The sequence below is a fragment of the Antedon bifida genome, chromosome 9 (genome assembly GCF_963402885.1).
Source record: "Antedon bifida chromosome 9, ecAntBifi1.1, whole genome shotgun sequence".
In the NCBI taxonomy this organism is placed as follows: domain Eukaryota; kingdom Metazoa; phylum Echinodermata; class Crinoidea; order Comatulida; family Antedonidae; genus Antedon; species Antedon bifida.
The window spans coordinates 14,085,365-14,109,095 of NC_136234.1; the positions used below are offsets into that span (position 1 = coordinate 14,085,365).

General features: G+C 31.4%; 1 protein-coding gene across 1 annotated transcript in view; it reads right to left on the reverse strand.

Moving 5' to 3' along the window:
- The window catches only part of LOC144851580 (RNA-binding protein Nova-1-like), a 50,926-nt gene that overhangs the window by 19,059 nt on the left and 8,136 nt on the right, over positions 1–23,731 (reverse strand). The window contains exon 2 of the mRNA XM_078709106.1: positions 12,634–12,780. Within this exon, the coding sequence (XP_078565232.1) occupies positions 12,634–12,780 (147 nt within the window). The remainder of the gene's footprint in view (positions 1–12,633; positions 12,781–23,731) is intronic.

The window sequence follows — 23,731 nt, forward strand, 5'->3', positions numbered from 1 at the left end:
TAAGTGACATTTAAAATGAAAAATCTCAATGGACATAATATATATTTCATAATGTTTTTTTGTTAAACTTCAATTTTAAATGTTTTATTGCAATAAACTTTACAATTTGTGAAGAAGTCTTGTGATCTGACAGTATTGGGGAAAACAGTATGAATGAAATGTTGTACATGCACAACTAAAATTGTTGAAAAAATATTTTAAATGGTTTCCTACCAATACTCTTTCCAATTGCTTCCTTTTTAATTTCCAAGTTTAAAGTCCAAACTTCAAAGGGAAATGTTTCAAATACTATTTTTACAAAAATTATCCAATGTTCCTAAAATATTCATAATTTAAATTTGTACGGTGTCCCGTTACCTTATAATAAATTATTTCCTCTTATTTATAGAGGGCGACCCTAAACAGTGTATGCTGACAATCAAGAGGCCATCTTGATGAGTTATGATAAGTGTCTGTGAGTGACAGTGGCTGTGTGTACACTGGACCTATGGTTTATAGTCCTTATCCGAGAAGACTCGTTCTACCACCATGGAGTGATTGAGGCTTGAACCCTTGCCGATGTTAATATGCCAAGGTATTACTCACTATCTAAACAATGTTTTGTTTTCTCGAAGCATTAATTAAAAAGACATGTACCTTCGTAAATTTCCAAGAATAGTTATTTGACGAAAGGTCATTGATCTTATAGCTTTTGTTAAATGTTGACAATTACTTTGCTTTATTAAGTTCCACTTTAAAGTATAGTTCACCGTGGTAAACATCTTTATTAAAATATTTCAATGTATATCTACCTCAGAAGATGACTGTGCATAAACCAAAAGTTCAAGACATTTTCAACTTTTACTTTATTTTCTTTTTTGGAAATACATGGTATTTACTGTATAGTACAGGGAAAAATAGCCAATAACAAACCTAGCTTAACAATGTATATTGTATACATTGCTAGAAAAGTCGTTTAGATTCGAAAAAATGAATTCCTATTTATAGTATGAGCATCTTTACCACTTGACCACTCAGAATCTCAATTATTTAGTATACTAGAGCAGGCTAAACCATGTTCATGAAAGTACAATAAAAAATGAGATTGCACACCAATGTGTAGCCAAATTTTCATAGAAATGCTATCCACTGGAATTCTATTTGTTCAGATATACTGTGCCACATTTTATATCATAGGAAATATCTTAAAGGTTCTGTTAAAACTTCAGAATAAAAATAATGTCACATGTAACACTGTATTTAGGAATTTGCCTAAGTTGCCATGAAAATTATGACATTTTCCTAGATACACTATAACTCAGTAGTTTATTCAGTAATCATACAGACATGTTACCTACTAATACCAACGTTTAATCACAGCACAATAATATACGAGATACTAAAAATAATGTGCACTCAAGAAATTAAACATTATGCCATCAAGAGGTAATATATCTATATATGTTTTAACCAGACTGTACAAAATAATATAAATATTTAAAAGAAGGCAGGATGTAGTTTTGCAGACAAGTAATTGATAGTTGGAAGTAAAGAGACGTTTGAAATGTGTCTAACAATTTGTATACATCAAAATCTGGAGAACTTTATCACGATAGACAACCTGGTTATTTAATTCGTCATTTCACTTCTGTAGGAAAAAAAATTTTTTTTTAAAACCCAAGACAAATAGCCATACTGAGACCTCTCTGAACCTCTTTAGTTTATTTACATTCACAGGCAAAAACAGGTTTTCATAGCAGAAAATATTCTTTTTATGTGCGTCTAATTCTACCCATGGAAGAAGGCTAAAATGGAATCAAATTATAGGCTAACATCTACATTAATATTGTAATTTTTAAACTACTGTACTTTGAAGAAGCTTTGCATCAGGGGGTTAATTAAATCAGCCCATCTGCCCAAGCTTGGTGTTCTAAAGGCATGAACGGCAAACACTAGGTAATGTGGAAGTTGTGGGTTTCTAACAACAGGATACTCAGGTCCGGAGATCAAAGGGTTTATCTGAGGTTGCGACACGATCAGTTCCACACCCCTTTAACAGACACCGCGCTGTAGAGAATATGTACATTAGTACAGTACTGCTGTATTTGTCGCAGCTAGACATAAGATCAAAGGACTATTATGAGTTCCTATCTTGGCAAGGCGAGCTCAGTGTCCCGTTTTTAGATTTCCTTGATTTGAGTCACACTCAAGATTTTTGTGTTCTGTTTTTTTTTGTGTTCTCCATATGTACTTGGCATAAGTACAATTACGTCAAAGTAGAGCAAACATCTGACCAAGCAATAATTGTACCCAATAACTTCTCAAAGTCTTGATTAAATTCATCCTATTTCCCTGCTGACCATGAATACACACCAATTAAGGAACCAATACACTTGAATCAATATCTAATAAGGTAATTATCTATTAATAAATGAAATAAATTGATTTTATCAAGGGATCATTTTAGAACATTACGAGTCTACAAATGGGAAATACTATGTTTGCTATTGGATCAGCTGTCCTAATACGAGTCTCCAATTGTAAAAGTGAAATATTAAATTGTCATATTTAATCATATATATGCATACTAATAAAATATATACTTTTTATTACATCCTACTAAGACCAAAGACAAGCTCGGCTTCATGTTTTATCACAATTAATTAATTTTGATTTTCATATTGAATAAATGTTACTTCAAGAATTGAAACATCTGGGCATGCTACAAATTAAATCAGTGTTGTGATACCTTTCGCGACTACCAAAAATTAAGTTGTAAGTATGGAAGGCTTCATTAACACTCTAGTAGTATTTGGCGGGCTGAATGTAATATAACTGTAAATCCATATTTTTCATTTTACTTGGCAAATAGCCATCAGTTTAGGAGTTTAAAAAATGGAAATGGATAAAAAATATTGGAATAACCACAGCAAATTACCCCATTTTTATGTAATATTCTATAAACCATATGAACTATGTTATGTTACAAATGAATGTTGTTTTCAGTATGTAGTAGTTTCTGTCTCGTCTAAATGTATATGGACGTCTTCCATCAATATCTTAAGATAATCTATGTAGACACAGGCCGTTCTACCTCATTAGCAACGTGGTACTTTCCAGAGAATGGTTGGCCGCTCATGTGGAGTATACATACTAAAAGTTCTTCCTTATTAAGTTCTTCTTAAAAGAAACAAGCCAAGTCTAATTTCTTGTGAGCTGGTCGAGAGATGCAGTTGACCCAATTACAAACAGGATATATACTTGTATGTTTATTTTATTCAAATAAACATTATAAAGAATGTAAATATAAAGAAATCAAGTACTGTATGTTTTAGGCCTGCATCAGAGCTATTGGTTTCTGCAATTTGTATCACAAGAAAACTTATGACAATACTTGGTTACCAGAGTCTTTACTGCACTGACCAATATTCTAGCTATACTGTATAGCCTAAAAGATTTCAACGTATTAGAACTTTCACTACTGTAGTATTAGAATGAATCGTATTGGGTTGCTTCCACTTGTTGGCAGGATTAATGGATCGTACCATTTAAAAAAGGGGTGCCGGTCTGTTGTTAATTAAGGGGAAGGGAAAAAGTCAACAGGTGTTCGTGGGAACAATAAATCAAAACTCTTATAGCTTGCTGTCGAAATGCGAGGGGGATATATTCCCCGCCTCCCCCCCCCTCCCCCTCAACTAAAATGTGGATGTTCTGCGCCTGTGCCGACACACAAAAAATATATTTTAGTTTCTCAATGTTCTACTTGGGTAGCCTTGGATGCTGTGAGAGGGTCTTCATTTTCTTTATATTATTAACAAAACCTAAATGGGCCTCACAATTAACTATCTCATTTAGCTACAAAAGGATGATTGCATTTGATGCTTTTTTATTAAAATTACTGAAAGTAACTAAGTACACCAACAAGAAACTGACAAGGTTCGGTACACATGGCGCCTACTTTATCCAGCATGAAAAACCAATAATTATATTCTGCAATTTATTCTGCAAGGCTATTCTAATCTTGAAGATATTAAAGTTAAATATTGCAAACAGGACATACTCGCAATGACCTACTTAAATTTATATCACCAATAAGAACCAAGAAGCAGTAAAGAAAAACGAAAGTACCGACATCCACACGCCTAATGGGGCAATAAAACAAAACATGAATAAATTATAAATAATGCAAATCTTATAAAACCTGATACTAATATGTTTATACTTGGTTGACAGTGTGTTTACTTGGTTTTAATTCATGCAAATCTTGAATAAATACTAAATAACGTGAATCAAACATGACGATCTCAATACGTTTGTGATATGCTTGATCGACTTAGGCTGTTTTAATTTATGCGTAGTCTTTTATACAGTCAAGGATAACAGTAATTATGAGTTGCTAACTATCAAAAGTTGATTAACAGATGTTGGTACAGTAATTAGTATAAAGTATTTTTAGAAGTTCAACAAATAATCGTTAAACGTGATGTGAATTTAATCAACAACTGGAAATAATGATCGAAAAATAAACGAATCCTTGATAAATCAATGTTTTGTACACATGAGCGATAAATTCCTTCTATTTCATTTTATGTAGGCCAAAAAAAATTAAATAAAAATTCTTTAATAATAAAAAATAATTTTGAAATAAAACAATATAAATATGACTTCAATTATATTAGGAAATATAACAGTTTATTTCACTCACTTTTATGAAATCATGTTTGCAGACTATACCACTTAAATGCAGGGGTGTTCAAATTTTATCTAAATAAAAAATTATATCCTTATTATTAAGCTTTGGTTGGTTTATCCAGGTACACTCTTTTCTGGTCTATTGGAGTTACATTATGGTTTAGATTGTCAAGCTGTGTTCAAATGCAAAAACTACATCTGATATATGATTCACCCCATTATAATCTGGTGGAAAGGTATTTCTTAATGTAACTCTGATATGATTCAATGGTTCAGCTTAACTCTGTCCTGTGCACGCTTAAACCATGTATGTGAACACCAGTGAACACTATAGATTGTCTATCTATACAACTGTGCATTTGGATCATAAATTTAAAGTAAATACTTATTACTGCTATACTACAACTGATGCCTAAATCTATGTACAAATAGGTTATCAGTTATAACTCTGATATGATTCAATGGTTCAGCTTAACTCTGTCCTATGCACGCTTAAACATGTGTGTGTGAACACCATTTATGTTAACTATAGATTGTCTATTTATTCAACTACGTTTCCATTTAGATCATAAATTTAAAGTATTGAGTAAATAATTATTACCGCTATACTACTTCTGATGCCTAAATCTATGCACAAATAGCTATTAGCTCAGGTGAGTTGCTGACTATATTAGGTTAAGAAAGTTGAAACCCGGGTCATAAGATTTGAAGAAAGTAATAAATTCTCGTTTATTAACTGCCAATTAATGTAGATAGGCTAAGGTAGATTCTATATATAGCAATGGTATTTGAATCAAGTGAACAAAACAAGAGGGTAATGTATAATTACGGTTCATATGTCATCAGCAGGTTTGTTTCTGGTGACGCATGATGTTGGAACATGGTCGGCTGGTACACCAATCTGACAATGTTATTTAAATGAATGAATAAAGCTCTGTCTACACTATCAAACTTTATGTGATAAAAAAATGTGATGTGCCAACATATGGACATGATGTCATATTAATACCATATTTGGGTATATCACTACCATATTTGGGTATATCACTACCATACTTTTTTGTCAAACTAGTTTCATAGTGTAGACAGAATTTTAAAACTAATAATTTAATTTCTCGTTTACTTGAATTTAGAGACACTTTATGTTTTTAAAGCTTACAAGTTTCTCGTTGGTCGTACTTTAAATGACCATTGAATGTCCATTGAATGTCCAGCTACAGTACTTTAAACAGTATTTTTTTTTTAATTAAGTATTTGTGAAATGTATAAAGTACTGTACTATTATCTTATTATTCCATATTTTGTATATTATAATAAAATTTTTTCTGCGGCCTTGTTGTAATTAAATAAAGTAGCCCAATTTTTTAAGTTCAATTCACAAGATTTTACTGAGATTGTATGAAATCAAAGATGTCAAAAGGGGGATAAAGCTGATAATATGTTAATAATAGTTCCCCACACAATCTCAACTGTATAAATTTGTCATGGAGTTACGACAAAACCTTCATTTTAATCTCAAAATTCCTTATGATGCCAATAATCAGAATACCATCATTGATGAAGCTTGGGTCATGTTATCTTTGTTTTATCACACTTGTTTGTAATCCGTAGATTTCTGTTATCTTTTAAACTTGCGTCATACCGTGGCAGTAATCGTCAGAAATTACATAACCTCTATACCTTGTTATTGTACTTTATTATTCTGACATTGTTCCAGGAACTTTCTTAACTTTATGTCTTCAAAACACCTGGATTGAGATATATAAATGTCATTTATTTAATCTAGGCAAATTTTGAACATAAACAATTAATAAGAGAATGTGAATTAAAAAAAATGCTGGGCGTGGTTTACGGACTGTACCATTTATCGATAGGAGTATTAAATGAATTATATTATCTTATTAGAAATTTTGTTTTGTGACAGTACTTGTTGCCTAATGTAAATTTCCCATTCTCAATACAGGGATATGTGTGCCTCTAAGTCCTATTATTCTTCATGTTCCCTTAATATCTGCTAGACTAATTGATTAAAAAAAACATAATGAAACTTTATAAGGTATATCTACCATACCTTTGATATTTATAACATTCATTATTAAGTATTAGTGCATAATAAATAACATTAATGACCATTGATTATAAGTTCAACAGTTCAGTTCAGTTGAACATCTTCCCGACAAAAACATCCTCTGGCTTGCTTTAAAATTTTATTTTGTTTGTTTATTTATTTAACCAGCATAATATAATAACATAAGATACAACATGAAGTCAAATGAAACAACGCTAGGCAGGAGAAGCGTAAGAAAAATGTGTCAATGTAACCCAAATGAGTCGGGTACTGCTCAGCAGTGCGTTACTAACTGTATACTGTACCATGCAAAGTCAGCGTGAAACGTACAAAACTCTTTTTAATTCCAAATTAATAATCTCATACTAAAAACCAAGGCAAGTACTTTGCATAACAAAAATCGTTTTTAATATAACATCACCCCAGTGCTATATCACATTGAATATTATATTATTATTTTAATCATACCTCTATAATAATTCATCCGAATATGTTCAAATTTAATAGATAGTAATAGAATGGATAATAAAATCTATGATGAACAATAGCAAAGAAAAGAAACAAAAAGATGAGGATATAATAGGCAGAGTAAACAATACAATGAGAATACAACCAGTCTCATTAATTACTTTTTATCCAACTTGTTCCGAGAATGAGATAATTTGGCTGAATACGGTACAGCTATACCGAAGGGAGTACCGATAATGGCTTTTCACAATGCGCACACTAATGAACAGTCCAACAGAACGGTTGCGCGTCCTCAGCATTAAGCCTTTATATGCGCATCACTCGGTCCGTTAATACGTCCTTGATCCGATCACCTATAATGGATCATTAAAATATACAATACGAAAATCGTTTGCATCTTGCCTCAAGCCTTGGTTTCCTTTAGCATTTCCATCAAGGTTTAAAATATAATACTTCATGAAATAAATCAGTGACAACCTACCTTGTATTTTTAAGATGATGAATTAAAATATAGTTATCAACTCTTTTAATAAAAGAAGTGATAAATTTAAAGTGACAGACTGTGTGAATAAGTAAATAACTATAGCTAAGGGATCATGTCAACATTTTTCTACTGCAGTTACTGCAGTAACTACATTTAGTTTATTCTATTTATGCTTTTATTTATATTATTATATCATTTCTGCTGCAGTACTGCAAACTAAAAATCTTGGTTATTGCTGCAGTAACTCGCTAACTGCAGTAGAATAATTTTGACATGGTCTCTAACTCGTCACACAGAAACATTATAATTTCATGTTTTAGGAATGTAACAAAAATAAGGTATATATACCACAGGTGAGAGTGAAGCGACTTGTCAATAGTACAAGGAGGTTAGGCCAAATAAGAAAATTTGTTTCAAGTACGGGATTTTAATTTATTTTGTGTCATTGATCAATTTGGTTGCGTTGTGCTTATGTTCTTGCGTTGTGTTCCAGTGAGAACCAAGCTTTAAGCACTGAAGACAAGGAGTACATGTACTGTAGCACTTAGCAACATATGACCTTCAACCTAATGACTTCTCTATTTTTTAGGCCGCAACATATGTAATGACAGATAATGATGATGTTCTGTAGATGAATTATCACTATTAAATGAAACTTTCAAATTAGTACACATGTATCATATGTTTGTACTTTAATCAAAATCCAGTTAGCAGAAACGACAACAACAACGTATGTTTTTTTCTCGCTCTGGTGTTATTGTACTGTTATTGTTGGAGAATACAGTTTATATTTCAGAACATTTAGCTATGGTAAATAATTAGAGTCAACAAGGTACTGTATATACACAGTACAATGGAAAAAAAGTAAATGCTTTAATGAAATTTTGTTCACCAAAAATATTCAATCTTGATGTTACTTAATTAATTTTGAATGATAAAACCTTCAACCTCCTTATTATTGTTTCATTAATAGTTTTCAGTGTTAAATATAAATTAAAAGAATCCAAAAAAAAAAAAAAAACTTCTTAGGTAAATCATTCAATATATTCTAGTTAATATCTGGTAAAGATATGGAATCTTTATTCTCTTGAAATTTAAGTGTTTATTATTGGAGGTAAATATTTCTGGAAAAAGTAGTCAACTGTTCTTTTATAATAATTACTAATAATATATACAAAAAAAAACCAGTTATATAGGACAGGTTGAAGTTATAACATTGAATCAAATACTAATTTTCGATGTAATTGCACACCATAACAAAAATGTTGTACAATAAAATATTTAAAGAAGAATTTATGCAATAAAAAAGAAATGATTTTCATATATAACATACTTGGCTCGATTAGCTACAGTATATAACCATTATACTATAATTAACAAATCAAATTTGTTATGGCCACATTGCTGTCAAACATAGAAGTAGCTATTTCCTGTAATACATTTCCTTCAAATAAAATATTTTAATCCTGTAGTATGTACAGTATCCAGGGCCTATCCATTTATATATGGTATATCATATTATTATTAGGAATGAAATGAAGTCTGTAGCATGTTGGGGTATTCCTACAAAAGGGTTTGTGGATTGTCTCATTTTTAGGACGGGGCGTTTCAACTAAAATATTGTTCTCTCACTTCAGAGACAAGGGCTAATGTTGGTTTATCCAGATAACTAGGCACGAATAGACTCTAGTTGTTTTATAACAGAATTGGTCAACATACTATTTGTGGAAAACTAGTGCTCTTGACTGAGTATTGAGGTACGAACTGCATAAAACAAATTCAAAAATAAATATGGTTAGCAAAGATCAAGATCAGTCTCCATGGATCACTAATAGGCTATAAAGTGCCTTCTGGGGACCCCTTTGGAAACAAGCCTTTGCTTTCCATTTTTTTTCTTCTCAAGTCTTGTATTATTTTATGTATTTATTTTCCTTTATATTTTATGCTGTTTCGTAAAATTGTACTGTCCGTGGAAAGCAATAAATATTACTTACTAGGGGAAAGGGATGTATAATTATAATTTAAGACACCTATTAGATGTTAATTATCATTATTTACATTGTTTATTATCAATATTTTAAAAGTTAATTAAGGTTGAGATCTGAATATCCTGGTAGATAGAACTTGGAACAGTAACCAATGTACTAAACCTTTACCACAGACAGCTGCATAGGAAATATACTGGTAGGTAATACTATTACTACATAGGTAGTGCACCATACTGTAATGTAGGAAATGAAGCCGATAAAGAGAACAAACAACAAATATTTAATATTACATATACACAGAGTAGAAATTACGAAAGGAATCAATAAAAAGATTTAGTTTAGCCATCTGACAGACTAACCTTTCCTCGTCTGTAAAATCTAGTCAAACTTCATTCAAAGCATATTCACTTTCTTCGATTCAAATTATTATGACATTAAAATATTCGTCGAAAATCCTTTATTCAATGTACAGAGAATGTATACATGAATAATTATGAATAGATTCATTCTGATGATTATAGGTTTGTTGTTTGTACTACTGTAAAGCCCTCGAGGGTACGTGTTCTTTCGTTGTGTATATAATTAGGAACAACTGTCAAATTAAGAAAGGGTAGTAAAGAAATGTATAATGCATAAATGATTAAATGACTAGAGTATCCTTTGCTGAATGCAATTTAGTTATTTTGCATTTAGTTATGATCATGGGCAACTTAAAAGTTTAAAAGCAAAGACCAAGAACATTTTTTTTTTACAGCTATAACAATTTCAGATAGTATAGTGGTAAGTATCTCCGCCTGTCACGCGGAGGACCGGGGATCAATTCCCCTGTCTGGGATGCTTAAATTTATTTTTCTGAATAATGTTGATCTTTTCTTTACTTTTAAACCTTGTAACTGGACCATTTTGAAAGGCAGTACTACGTTACTGAAAATGCAATCCAGTCAAAAGAAAGAATAAATAAATATTATACACATTTTTCCTACTGCACGCATTCATACACATGGAGCATCAAAATGAGGAAGAAAAGTCATCTCATGTCATTGTATTAGTTGTTTATTCCTTACCACATCTATCTGATTTTGATTTATCGTTTAATACCTTACAGCCCACTGAATACCTAGCTAATTGATGGTACAGTAGTTTACCCCATTCCTTCTGGGCCTTCTTCATAATTAAATGTCTTCAAGGAAGTAGTGTACAAGGTGAACTTTTACATTGACCCTAAAGCTAGGCCTAGTATTGACAGATGCTAGGTATTTCAAATTCTTCTTACTGCCTAAGGTGTGTTTCTGATTCTTTTATTTCGTATTTCCCCCAATATGAATCGAGTAAATATTTAAATTGAATATATAATAAGAGGGAACAAGGTTAAATAAGATATTCAAGTATGACTTTTCTCGTTACTAGTTTTAATAATAATTCTTGGAAATTTTGTTTATCAATAAATGCATTAATCCATGCAACATAATATTTCTCAAGTTAAAAAAAAGATAAGCAGTTAACTGTATAAAATAGAGTTGAAACCACGACAATAGGCTACTTCAAGTCAAGTAAATTTAATTCTGAAAAAAATGTAGTGTTACTGCAGTAAACTCCTCTCCAGAATGATAATATAACAATAATTTTTTGGAATAAACTGAAAATGGAGAAAATATTGAATAGAATGTTTTCAGGAAGTCATTAAACTTCAATCATGTACAGGGTCACGACCTTCGTCTCCAGAAATCTTTGCATTCACAAAGGTAGAAAGTAATGTATTTAGAAGATTTTTAACAAATTTGGGATTTAAAATATGGTAGTGATATGCCCAAATATGGTAGTGATAAGACATCATGTCCATATATGGGCACATCACATTTTTTGTCACATAAAGTTTGATTTTGTAGACAGAGCTTAAAGTTTGTTTGGGCACCTAATGTTTAGTAGCTATTTGGAGAGCTATTTTTTCCATAAACAAAAGGGACAGAAGTATTACTTCCACTGTAGAAAGCACTTCAGGAAAAAGGGGGTTTCTTTGAACTCTATGCATCTCTCTGGTTATGAGCTTGCATGGAAAGGTACACTAGGAAATCCTTATCTTTACGCATACACATCCAATGGCTTAAAGTCTCCTCCGAAGACAATTAGCACAAGCATCGAGAACTGCAGACAGGTCTTAAACTTCTCACTGTTGATATCTAGACCAAGAACTATGTTGATAATCCAGACGACTTCATTTAAATTAGGCCGTGTAGTAGTTATCCGACAGGGCACAATTATCACAAACAATATTTTCATTATGCCAAATCCTGTTCGAAATACGGTTTTGCATATTTACTAGATGGTTAGCCTACTTGCGCACAACTGTTTCTAAATATCCACATTAATAAAGTTTAAGTAGTTTACAGCACAATGCTAGGGATATAGTTGTACAGTAATTGTGCCTGCCAGCAAAAATAGATGCAAATTGTACTCCATATTCTAATATGCAATTAATAAATATTAACAATCAGTGAGTCCTGCAAAACAATAGGACCTGACTTGATATTTTGTTTGTTATCGGTACACTTGGATAGCAACCTGTAGATTTTACTAGCCCTGCAACTTGGCCACTGCTAGTAGTTGCAGTAGTACTGTAGCTCTGGCTTTCTTAACATAAGCTCTCAATGTGTAGCTCTTCATTCAGACATGTTTACTTCTACCATGTCTCGAAAAGAAATGATGATGGTTGTGTGTTGAGATGCTCCCACTTGAATGTACTAATGATAGGGGTGTTTAATAAAATGTGATATATTCGAGTTATAGCTCTCTTCTTGGAGAGAATAGGCCAATGTCGGTTCATCCAGCTAAGCTAGGCACGAAATAAGCCAAATTGTCACACTGCCTATAAAGACAGCATTTCTCTGGTAACAAGGATTTAACAAGTTGTCCAATTATTTATATCTATATGGAGAAAGTACAATAAAATATCTTACCTGGATAAAAATCGTTTGCTTTTGATAATTTGATATTTGTTCCTGTGTCTCGTTGTAACTGTGCGATTGTTTGACCACCTTTTCCAATGATTGAACCTGCTGCCGTGCTTGGAATCAACATTTTTAAGACACATTTTGAATCGTCACCTGATGAAACAAATAAATAAAATATTTAATTTTAATAATAATAATAATATATTTTCTAGTTCCTTAAAATAAAAATTAGCAGTCGATCAATATGTTATAAATATACCCTATTCTGGGGACATTTCCTGTGAAACGAATTTGGATAAATATTTTGGATATTAATTTGGATATCAATATTAATTAATATATAACACTAACTCCTACAGTATTCAGGAGACATCCACAATTCAGGGACATCCTGATTAAGGGAACACTTTTTTTGGTCCTGAAAATGTCCCCTTAAAGTGTCCCCTTAATAGGAATTCTACTATATAAATATGTGTAATAATTTATCATTTGATCTAATTGAGGTGCAAACAATCAATACATTGTGAATATAAGAGTATAGGGATTTTAATATAACATGTTGGCTTCTCATTGATTTAGCCTTACGGCTGTTAGCACCAGTCTACAGTTATTGTACCCTTTCTGCTTTCAACAAAAGCAGTTTAATACTGATGTGTTAAGGGATTGTATTACATGTAAATTAAACATTGGAAATTAATTTTAACATCGTCTAATTTAAACCCAGAAGGAGGTGTAAATTAATTGATCAAAGTACAGTAGGTTTATACCATTACGAGTAATCAAGAAATTGTAATTACTTTGAATATACAGTAGAAGCTTAAAGCAGGGCCGTAGCCAGCATGAGGCACTACCCACCCCAATTTCCCCAGCAGAGATCGTTATATTTTATATTAATAATAATTATATTTAAAGTATTTTTGCCTCATCTGTTCTACGGCCTTGTTAAAGGGAACACCTTTGGGACCCAAAAAAAGTCTCCCCTTAATAGGGGGTGTCTGAATCATCTTGTAATGTATCTGAGGTCCTCACTTTTGACATCAGAACACTGGCGTAACCCTTCTATTCTTCTGAAAAGTGTCTTGGGTTCCTTCTAATTAGCCAGAAATCTTCTTATCTATAGAACTACTATGGAGGAGTAGTGACTGGGACATTGTGCCGATATGGCTTTGTTTGTACCTTAAGTCTTGTCTACACTATCAAACTTTATGTGACTCAATGTTTGGGCATACTGTATCACTGCCATATTTGGTCACATCACACTTTTTTGTCAAACTAGTTTGAGAGTGTAGACAGAGCTTTACCCCACTTGACTGGATTTAATATTCAGTACTCCTCTACTTAAGCCTTGTCTACACAATCAAACTTTATGTGACAAAAAAATGTGACGTGCCCTTATATGGACATGATGATGTCATATCACTACTATATTTAAGCATATCACTCCCATATTTGGGTACATCACACTTTTTTGTTTGATAGTGTAGACAGAGATTTACACATACAGTAATACCTAATAAAATTGTTTTGGATAAAAATACCTAGATACTAAAATGTAACCTGTCGAACCAATCTTAAGCTCTGTCTACACTATCAAACTTGCACAAATGGACACGATGACATCATATCACTACCATATTTGGGCACATCACACTTTTTTTTGGAAAACTAGTTTGATAGTGTAGGCAGAGCTCAAGTCTATCAAATTGTTATTTGGTTAGTAGAAACCCAGTTAAACCAGTGGACTATACATTTTCTAATTGGAAAATATAATTTGTATGCTTTTGTTATAGCTGAGTGTAGTTTTCTAGGTTTGGTTGGGAAGGAAGGGGTATGGCAGGATCTAAAGACAAAGAACAATAAATACATCTAAGGATTAATCTTTAATCACAGAAAGTAGTTCTGCACACATTTTGAAAGGTGCGGTTATTCCAATAATCAGTGAATTTAAACGTAATAGTTTAAAACCTATGGTTAAAAGCTAAAAGGTAAAGCCATTTGTAATAGCTATGTTTAGTTATCCAGGTAAACTAGGCATGAAATAATTGGTATAGGCCTACTGATTTTAACTTGACAATGTACAAAATAAAAACACACAAGAAAAATTGAGTGGAATATTGTATATATTAAAACAAGGTCATAATTTTCTTATTTAAAAATTTGTCAAAAAAAATGCATTTATGCATTTATATTCGATTAATGCATTTTGTTTTAATACTCTGATTTCCCACATTTCCAATCAAGAATGAAAAGCTAAATAACCCACGAGAGAGGCTTACATGACTTAATTGCATCTGTAAAAATGGAGACGGCAAGAGCTTCCTAATCATACGGCTTTACTTCTAGTGTTTGAGTGCACTTTTAAGACTCAACCAACCAGCATATATTACCCATAAATAACATTTAGAATGAATCACAGAATCATAAAATATCAAAAGCATTGTAGCCTAGCTCTTAGGTTTATACCGTGTATGATTTTAATGCATTGATTAACATGATGAATAATTAACAGAAACCTCTTACGACTAATTAATTATGTAGTGTTTCGAGATCTAATACGGTATATGCTTTTATAGGATATAGGTTGTCTTCCAATATAGCTAGCTTGCTTAACTACAGTTCATTACTTGAGACATTAACCCTTTCTTAGTTTATTAAGGGTACTTTAAAGGCCAGGTGCGGGCAAAAAAATTCTATTGATCATACATTCCAATAATTATCGATCTATAGTTTCCCCTATGTTTCATAATTTTTGGGATTTTATTTGTGTTACACGAGCTTGTTGAATATAAGCACTTCCTTATCAGTGGGGGATAGTTCAAATTACACAGTAAAATCTCTATTCTTTTGTACACAAATTTTGTAAATAGAGAGGCATTTTAAAAAGCTATGAAAAATAAACGGTGTGGTAAAAAATGTTATCAGATGACTAAATATAGGTAATATAACTTTAATATTACATTTCTGGTATTTTTATTCAACTTCAGATTTTTATTTTCATGCTATAGCAAAAATTATCCACCATCTTTTTTCACCTTCTAGGGAGTCACCAGACATGTTATTACATTAGGTTAAACTACCTAACTACTGAAAAAAAGTCTTCCTGGTTTTTATGGCAGAATTTTGCCAAATTTTGTATTTGACCATATTAAGGGAAATTCATGTTTTTTCGTCTTGATTTCTGTTACAAATATTTTATTTATGTACAATTAACCAGATATTATATTTAAAATTCATGCCTGTACCTGAGATTTAAGAGTGCAGGGAGGGGGAAGCATAGGGGAGGAGAATTGCTGTGAGGGGTGGGGAAAAGAGTGGGGGCTGAGGTACAAACAAGTTTCAAATAGGGATATATTTGTTTTATTTATTACAGTTTTGTACCAATATAAGCAACAATACAATAGTTACCAAACTAGGAAGATGACTAAAAAAGGAGTTTATTTTATCATCATTTCTTTATTTTCTCTGCAGGGAAATTGGTGTGTCGATAGACTAGCAACTAGCAATTACCTATTTACTGTAGCTGTGGAGACAGTACAGTATGATGTTTAATGTAGACCAATAAAAGCAACTTAGTTTTAAAATATTTAAATCATTTTACTTTGAGCTAAAATCAGTCTTCCAGTTGGGTTCATTCATTACCATTAATATACTATGGTCTTGTAACCATATAACCTAAAGCACCACACTATTAAACTTTATGTGACAACAACATTTGATGTCATATCACTACCATATTTGGGCATATCACTACCATATTTGGGCATATCACTACCATATTTGGGCACATCAAACTTTTTTGTCAAACTAGTTTGATAGTGTAGACAGCGCTTAAAGTTTCTAGCCCATTGGTGTGAACAACACTATTATGAATGTTCTACTCGATGAGGCTTAATAGTAGTGTCATACATTTCATTAAAAAACATGAGATTCAGATAATTATTGATAAAAGAAGTGATAAATACACTATTTATTGAATTTGTATTATTCACATTAAGCATGATAAACTAATCAATTTGTATTTGTCTAATTTCATGCTGTTGGGTTTAACCAGCTTTTAATCAAGTCAAAAATGTTCCACATAAAAAATTCACAAAATGATGTATTTTGTCATTAAGCTAAAAATGATGAAAATTATTTATTTACTGTACAAGCCTTTTTATTCACTGCTAAATCAATTATGCATGCTGTTCTGATCCTCAGAATCAGCGTCTTAAGCCTGGATATGTATTCCACAGTCGTTTATAATGAATTGTTCGTTGCGTTTTGATACTATCAGCGTCCAACTGAGAAACACAGCATGTTAAACAATTAATGTCATAGCGTATTCTCTTCAACGATACTGACACGTACAAAATAACGGGCACCATGTGATAAATAATTACTTCTTCATAAATGATATGCCAAGCGTTCGTAAAACGAGGTAGCAAGATTTACTAACTAGAAGTCATTTATATTTTGTTGTTTGTCCTACTACTGTAGAGACGCTTATTAAATTTAGTGAAACAGAGATGCGTATTGAAGTATAACAGTAAATTTTTGAGGGAACTAAAATGCTGAGTCAAACAATTTACGAGTCTCAAAGGGATGTCAAATTGAGTTGGCTTAACTAAAAGTTAGAATACAAAATGCTTTTAGTATTACTACATTGCCATAGCATTCAGTTTATACTGTAAATATTCAACAGGAAAAAATAAACACAGTTGTTTTTCTAAATCAATTCTTGTGTAACACTACAAAATATAGTATCTGAATCCACTCGATGAAAATGTACTTTATTACGTCTTTTTTATGAGCACATTGATACGAGATGTTATGTACTACTATTTATCAATGCTAGTGGTTAAAAAAAAAATATAGAAACATGCTTGGAAAGATGAGGATATAATGTTCGTTTAAGCACTTTACAGACATGGTCAACTAAGTCCGATAATTTAAGATGATGAAACGGCAGAAGTGAAGAAAACTAGTTTAAACGTTCATTTAAATCCTGGTTGTTAAAGGATCATGTCTCAGATATAAAAACATACTATATGATACAACACTAAAGAAATTAAGTAAGGTATAAAAGAATATTTGTATCATCACATATAGAAATGTTAATAAGTTGTGGTTTTTTTGTAAGGTGTCCGTTACAACATTTTAAATATCCTAATATCCCTTTAGTATAATAATAACTTCCTATTCAATTATGATCAATTAGAGAGAGATTGACTAAATTAAGATATAACTTGATATAACACCAATAAATTAGTCAAAATAACATTGACTTGGTTAAGATTTCAAGTTTACAAGTGTATAGCTTAACCATGAGATAATTGACTAGATCAGCATTAGACTTCGCTAGTATAGCGAAATAAGCAACATAGTAATAGAAAATAAAGTATATACATGCAACAAAGCTTATGCTTGTTAAAACTAGGAGAAGGTCGAGAATGCCGATACGAATACACCCGTGAATCAGGTTAACGAGAGAGAAACGAGCCAGTAGCGCACCAGAGCTGCCATTAACTTCCATAGTTAAATTAGAGATATAAGGTTATAAGGTATTTCACAAACTAAATCTCACTATGTGCAGTTAGCCATGCTAGCATGCAACAGAAAATTGAATTGAATGGACAAAAGGGGTACAGTAGTAATGAGTTTATTAATTTTTTTAACTTGTAGCCAATTATTGATAAGTAAAAACAATTATCATTTTAAGATGGAGCGATTCGGAGAATTTTTCATAAATGAATTTAAGAAATGTTATACTTTTTTAGTTATATCTCGCTCTTTGAGTCGAATAGGCTATTGTCTTGTTGTTATTCAGGTAAATCTAGGCAAAATATAGACCAAGCACATGTATGCAAATGTATAGTTCCTTTAAACTAAATACTCTCTACTTTATACAATTAGAGTAATCTCATATAGCTTAGAATCTTTTTTTGGCTGTTTTATTTTATCGTTTTGGTTAGGATTGCTTTTGGATTTATAAATTCAGTCAAATATAAACATTTTTAAACATATTAAAATTTCAGTAACCATGTCAATAAGCTAATTATACAGTCAATTATACACAATCAAAAGTAATCAATTACTTTGAATATTTCAGTAGATTCATCTCCGGGGTATATACACTTTCACTCTGAGAGGAATTATAATTCCCTCAATTTTGAATACATATTTCTAAATATCTATGATAATATTGACCTTCTACTGTACACTGCTGCTAGTCAAGGGAGTGCCCTTTGAAGGCAATATCTTGGATATGAATGTTATTATAACATACTTCCTTTATTCAATATACAATAGGTAATACACACAAATTTAGAATTATTAAAAAGCTTTGTCTACACTATCAAACTAGTGTGATGTGCCCAAATATGGTAGTGATACGACATCATCATGTCCATATATGGACACATCACATTTTTTTGTCATATAAAGTTTGATAGTGCAGACAGAGCTATTAATGTCACGTTCACATGCTGTAAGTCACTCATGATGGCAGACCATTCACTCATGACCAACTCTTTAGTGGGTTTTTAACAGTCACTCACGTATCATAAGTATTTCACTTTGCTCATGATTGACATGCGAACGCAATTTATTATTTATTTATTTATATACTATTTCTTATTACAAGTGTATCAATATGATTGTATATATGTGGTTTTTGTGACAAATTATATAATTTTGAAATAATAATAATATTGAAAAGTACTTCATCAGTGTTAATTTACTACACTTTACACTACAGACTACAGTCTGTGATTATTCTTGTTGGATTAAACACTGATGTTATTAATATACAGTACAATATTGTAATTAACTTTATAGTCAAAGATACAATACACTATACTAGTTTCACTAAATTTAAATTTTTAATTGACATTAATATCACATAAATAGATGAAACACATGTTCTGCAATCTATACATCAACTAATTAACATACCATATGAAATTGACAGAGAAAAAAATTCAAAATACATCAATTATAAAACACTAATGATTTATACAGCCGGAGTAATAATTACAGATGAAATTTACAACTGAAATACACAATAGGAGAATGGGATATCCCTTGAGACTAAGGTCACATGACATCAAGGACGTTTTGTTCAGGTTTTGCATAAGCGTCTAGATCATAATAAATTCATAAAATATACTAGTTATCATTAAATCATTATTGTTACGTTTTTTTTATTTCGATTGTTATTTTATCAATATTAACACTGTACAATGGATATAAAAAAAAAACTGATCTATCAATTTATATATCATAAGTAGTTAAAGACGTATTGTCCCCCTGAAAAAATTATTCTTGTTATTTTTTTGTTGAATATGCCATTTTAATGTCACCTCATAGTTATCCACTTTGAACAAAAATTTGATTGAAAAAAAATGCATTTACCTACAAAGCTGTAATTAAAAATTTAAAAAAAATAGTCAAATTGGCTGCCAGCCAATGGGTTTTGGTTGAATTTAATCACTTATTTTGTCATTTTATATAAAGTGAAATCATTAATTCTTTTCGTTTTTTTCCCCTTAACTTTATTAAAACTACAAAATAATATATTCAAAGCCTGATTTTATTAATCTTTATTTTTCATGTTTTTGGGGGACAATACATCTTTAATTAAACATTATGAAAAATACAAATTATGGGATAATATAGTACAGTGCCAGTGGTATAAGATTTACATGCTCCTCCTCTATGGGTCACGTAATGTCCTGTAGCTGTTATTAGACGCCCTCATTTATCCGCGACAGTGTTATGTGAATTCTTGTATAGCGTAACTAACCTTTGATTTGAAGATGTACTTACATTATATAGGCTTTTTAGTGCAAATAAAAAGTGTATTACATGGGACATGATTTTTTTTAGTATTTATATGAGATTTGTTTTTACTGTACCCCAACCATGGTAAAGTTCAAACACACGGCAGTCTTATGGTTGTTCATATATTTTTACAATCTTACTTAACATATTTTTTTGTAATCTTGTTTCGAGATTTCTGTGTGTTAATAAATTTGTCTACATGAAACTGAAGATTTATGCAATTCCGTGCTAGATTTTCAGATTTAAAAAATATTTATGTTAAAAAAAGGTATCAAAACCAATAGAAGTTCATCAAAATCCTGTCAAAGTTGTAAACAAATTAACCATGCAAAAAAAAAATGGAAAACATGTCTGTTATGTCTCTATCCTTGAGCTATACTAATTAAATTATTACAGCTACTAATGTATCTATCACCATGGTAACAATAATGAGATATTTATAGTAAGGTCTTGTGCTAATGCCTTTCCCTGTGAGGGAGGCCTACTTCATTGAGATATCCGATACCTACCAGCTCATTTCACATTGTTAATTCATTTACAGTCTGTGCTTACTTCCTTTCTAATAATGTAAAAAGTAAGCTTTACCATGTTTTCTAAATTTATTCCGCACAGAAATTAGATTTTTTATTAATAAGAAAGACGACTTAATATCAATATGACAGTATCACGGTAAAACATATATAATAGTTCACAAGCATACAGCAGAGGAAGGGAGCGGAGGGAGGGAGGGAGCGGAGGGAGGGAGGGGAGGGGAGGGGAGGGAGAGGAAGGAGGAGTGGAGGGAAGGAGGAGTGGAGGGAGGGAGCGGAGGAAGGAAGCAGATAACTCTCCAGATATTGGGATGTACGCTCAAAGGAGGGGTGTGTTGTCAGCTGGTGGGAGGCAATGCAGTGTACTGTACACTGGAAAAAGGGGTAAAGACTCCTCAAAACAATTTACCACTACAGAAATATTCTGTACTTTAGTTCAAAATTATTCAATGAAAACCTACATACGCCATTGACTATATAAAAATAGTCAAACTAGTTTGACAAAAAAGGTGTGATGTTCCCAAATATGACACTGATATGACATCATTGTGTCCATATATGGGCACATCACATTTTTTTGTCACATAAAGTGTAGACAGAGCTTTACTCTCCGCTATGTTTCTCTGTCCCACCACATTTTGTTTAAATATAAGAAAAATTAGTTGTGCCTGAACTGGGCAGCCTTTCTGTGATTAAAAATCAGTGAAGTATATATCAAAATGATCAATCGTAATGATGAATCGTATGAATAAAGCTAGTATAGTCATATACAATTAAATCTCTCACTTTCTTCTTTTAAAAATCAATAAATATTTCCCCAGGCTAGGATGTTTTTATTTTTTTCAAGTTTCTTTCTTAAAATGTTCCTATAATGTATGTGCTTTCACAACAAATGGGCATACGATTGAACTATGACCTACATTTACAGTATACTAACTAAAAATGAAGATTATGTTTTTGTTGTAAAAATATCTGTCTTTTCTGTCCTGCATTCCTTTTTTTTTTGTCTTTTTGCTAAATGCCTATTGACATATCAAGATATAGAATTCATATTCATTCATATAAGTTATAATTAAGTACAAAAGTCTAATATATCTAGTCATAGACTTCACACACAAAGGTTAAAATATTAGTATGCATTTGATTGCCATTTAATCATTAAGGCTAGGTTTAATTAACAACTGTCAAATCCAATTTTATTTTGATCAATTGCAGGATATCAAACTATTTGATAATTAATATTAATAATTCAGAAAAAATGTAAATATTTAAATTTATGAGATATTAATTTCATTCTTTAATAATCAAATTCTCAGTATTCAGGATTCAATACTGAAAACCATTTTTTATGGAATATTTTGTTTATTTTAAATACTGTCTCTGTTGGCTTTTTCAATTTAATAACTACAATTTCTGGTTGTTTTACTTTAACGTTTTAATTTGTTTGCTTATTTTATTTTTAGCTCCATTGACATTACAGTATACAAACCAGAAATGATGTTGGTACACCAATAAATGCCCTATATTCCTTCAAGAGCGAAATATACCTAAAATTAGAAAAGTCATTGAACATCCCTCTCCATAAATGGTACAGTCCACAAACCACGCCCTCAAGTGAGAGCATTCCCACAAACCACCATCATCATTTCTTTTCGAGACATGAAAGCATTGTCATTTTTTCAGTAATTTGCCTTTGGGTTACGGTAATATATTTAACTTTGAATTAGCTGACACATTGTCTTTACCAGCATAATTACAATAGTTAAACCTAAAACAATATCATTTCTTTGTTGTAAACTTAATGACTTTGTCAGTGGTATTAACATTAAGGCCTTGATCATACCTCATGACCAATTCAAAAAATTAACAGACTAGCGCCAATGAATATTGATTAAAGATCAGTTTCCAAAATGAAAACAGATAATGAGTTGGCAGTTGAATGATGAATTCTGCCAGGCTGGCCTGCGTAAATATTTGTCCACGCTTTCAACATGGTACAAAGGTCGAAAGCTTTTCGCAGTGATAGTAAATATAGCTGATGCTAATGCGTTGGCTTACTGTAAATAGCTGAATCCGTTACTGTAAACAATTTGGCTTTTGCAGCCATGTTTGATAATGGTTGATGCTAACAATAATTCTGATTAAATTATTTTCTATTTCATAAGACTACTAATATTACTGTAATAATTAAGGCATAGAAATGAAAAGGAATTGATCTATAAATGGCTAAATAAATATTATAGCTAAATAAAATTAATATATAATCAACATGGTTTCTCTTTCTGTTGAAAACGTTAACCGTTTCTTAGTAGTGAATCCATAATATTTTTAGTGGTCATAGACAAATACTGTAACACAGTGTCATACTGTATATGCATCACAATACATTCATGTGATTCCTGCATCAATGGCCATTAACCTAACCTAACATATTTCACATGTGATACATATGTCACACTGTATTAGAGAATTTGCTAATGACTACTGGACAGAAAATGTCATACTGTATCTGGATACAGTATAGAGAATTTACAGTCATCAAAAAAAGTACAATGTCAAAGTATTCAAAAAGGTGTTAAAACATTTATTTTATATTTGAGTATCTATTCAGTTTCCTTAAAACTGGAAACTCACATAGGCCTAAAGTCTACATACTATTCAAATCAACTCACAAATGCATAATTTTTAAAACTTAAAATGACAAGAATTTAGAAAATCTTTATCAAGTCTTTTAATATTAATACAGTACC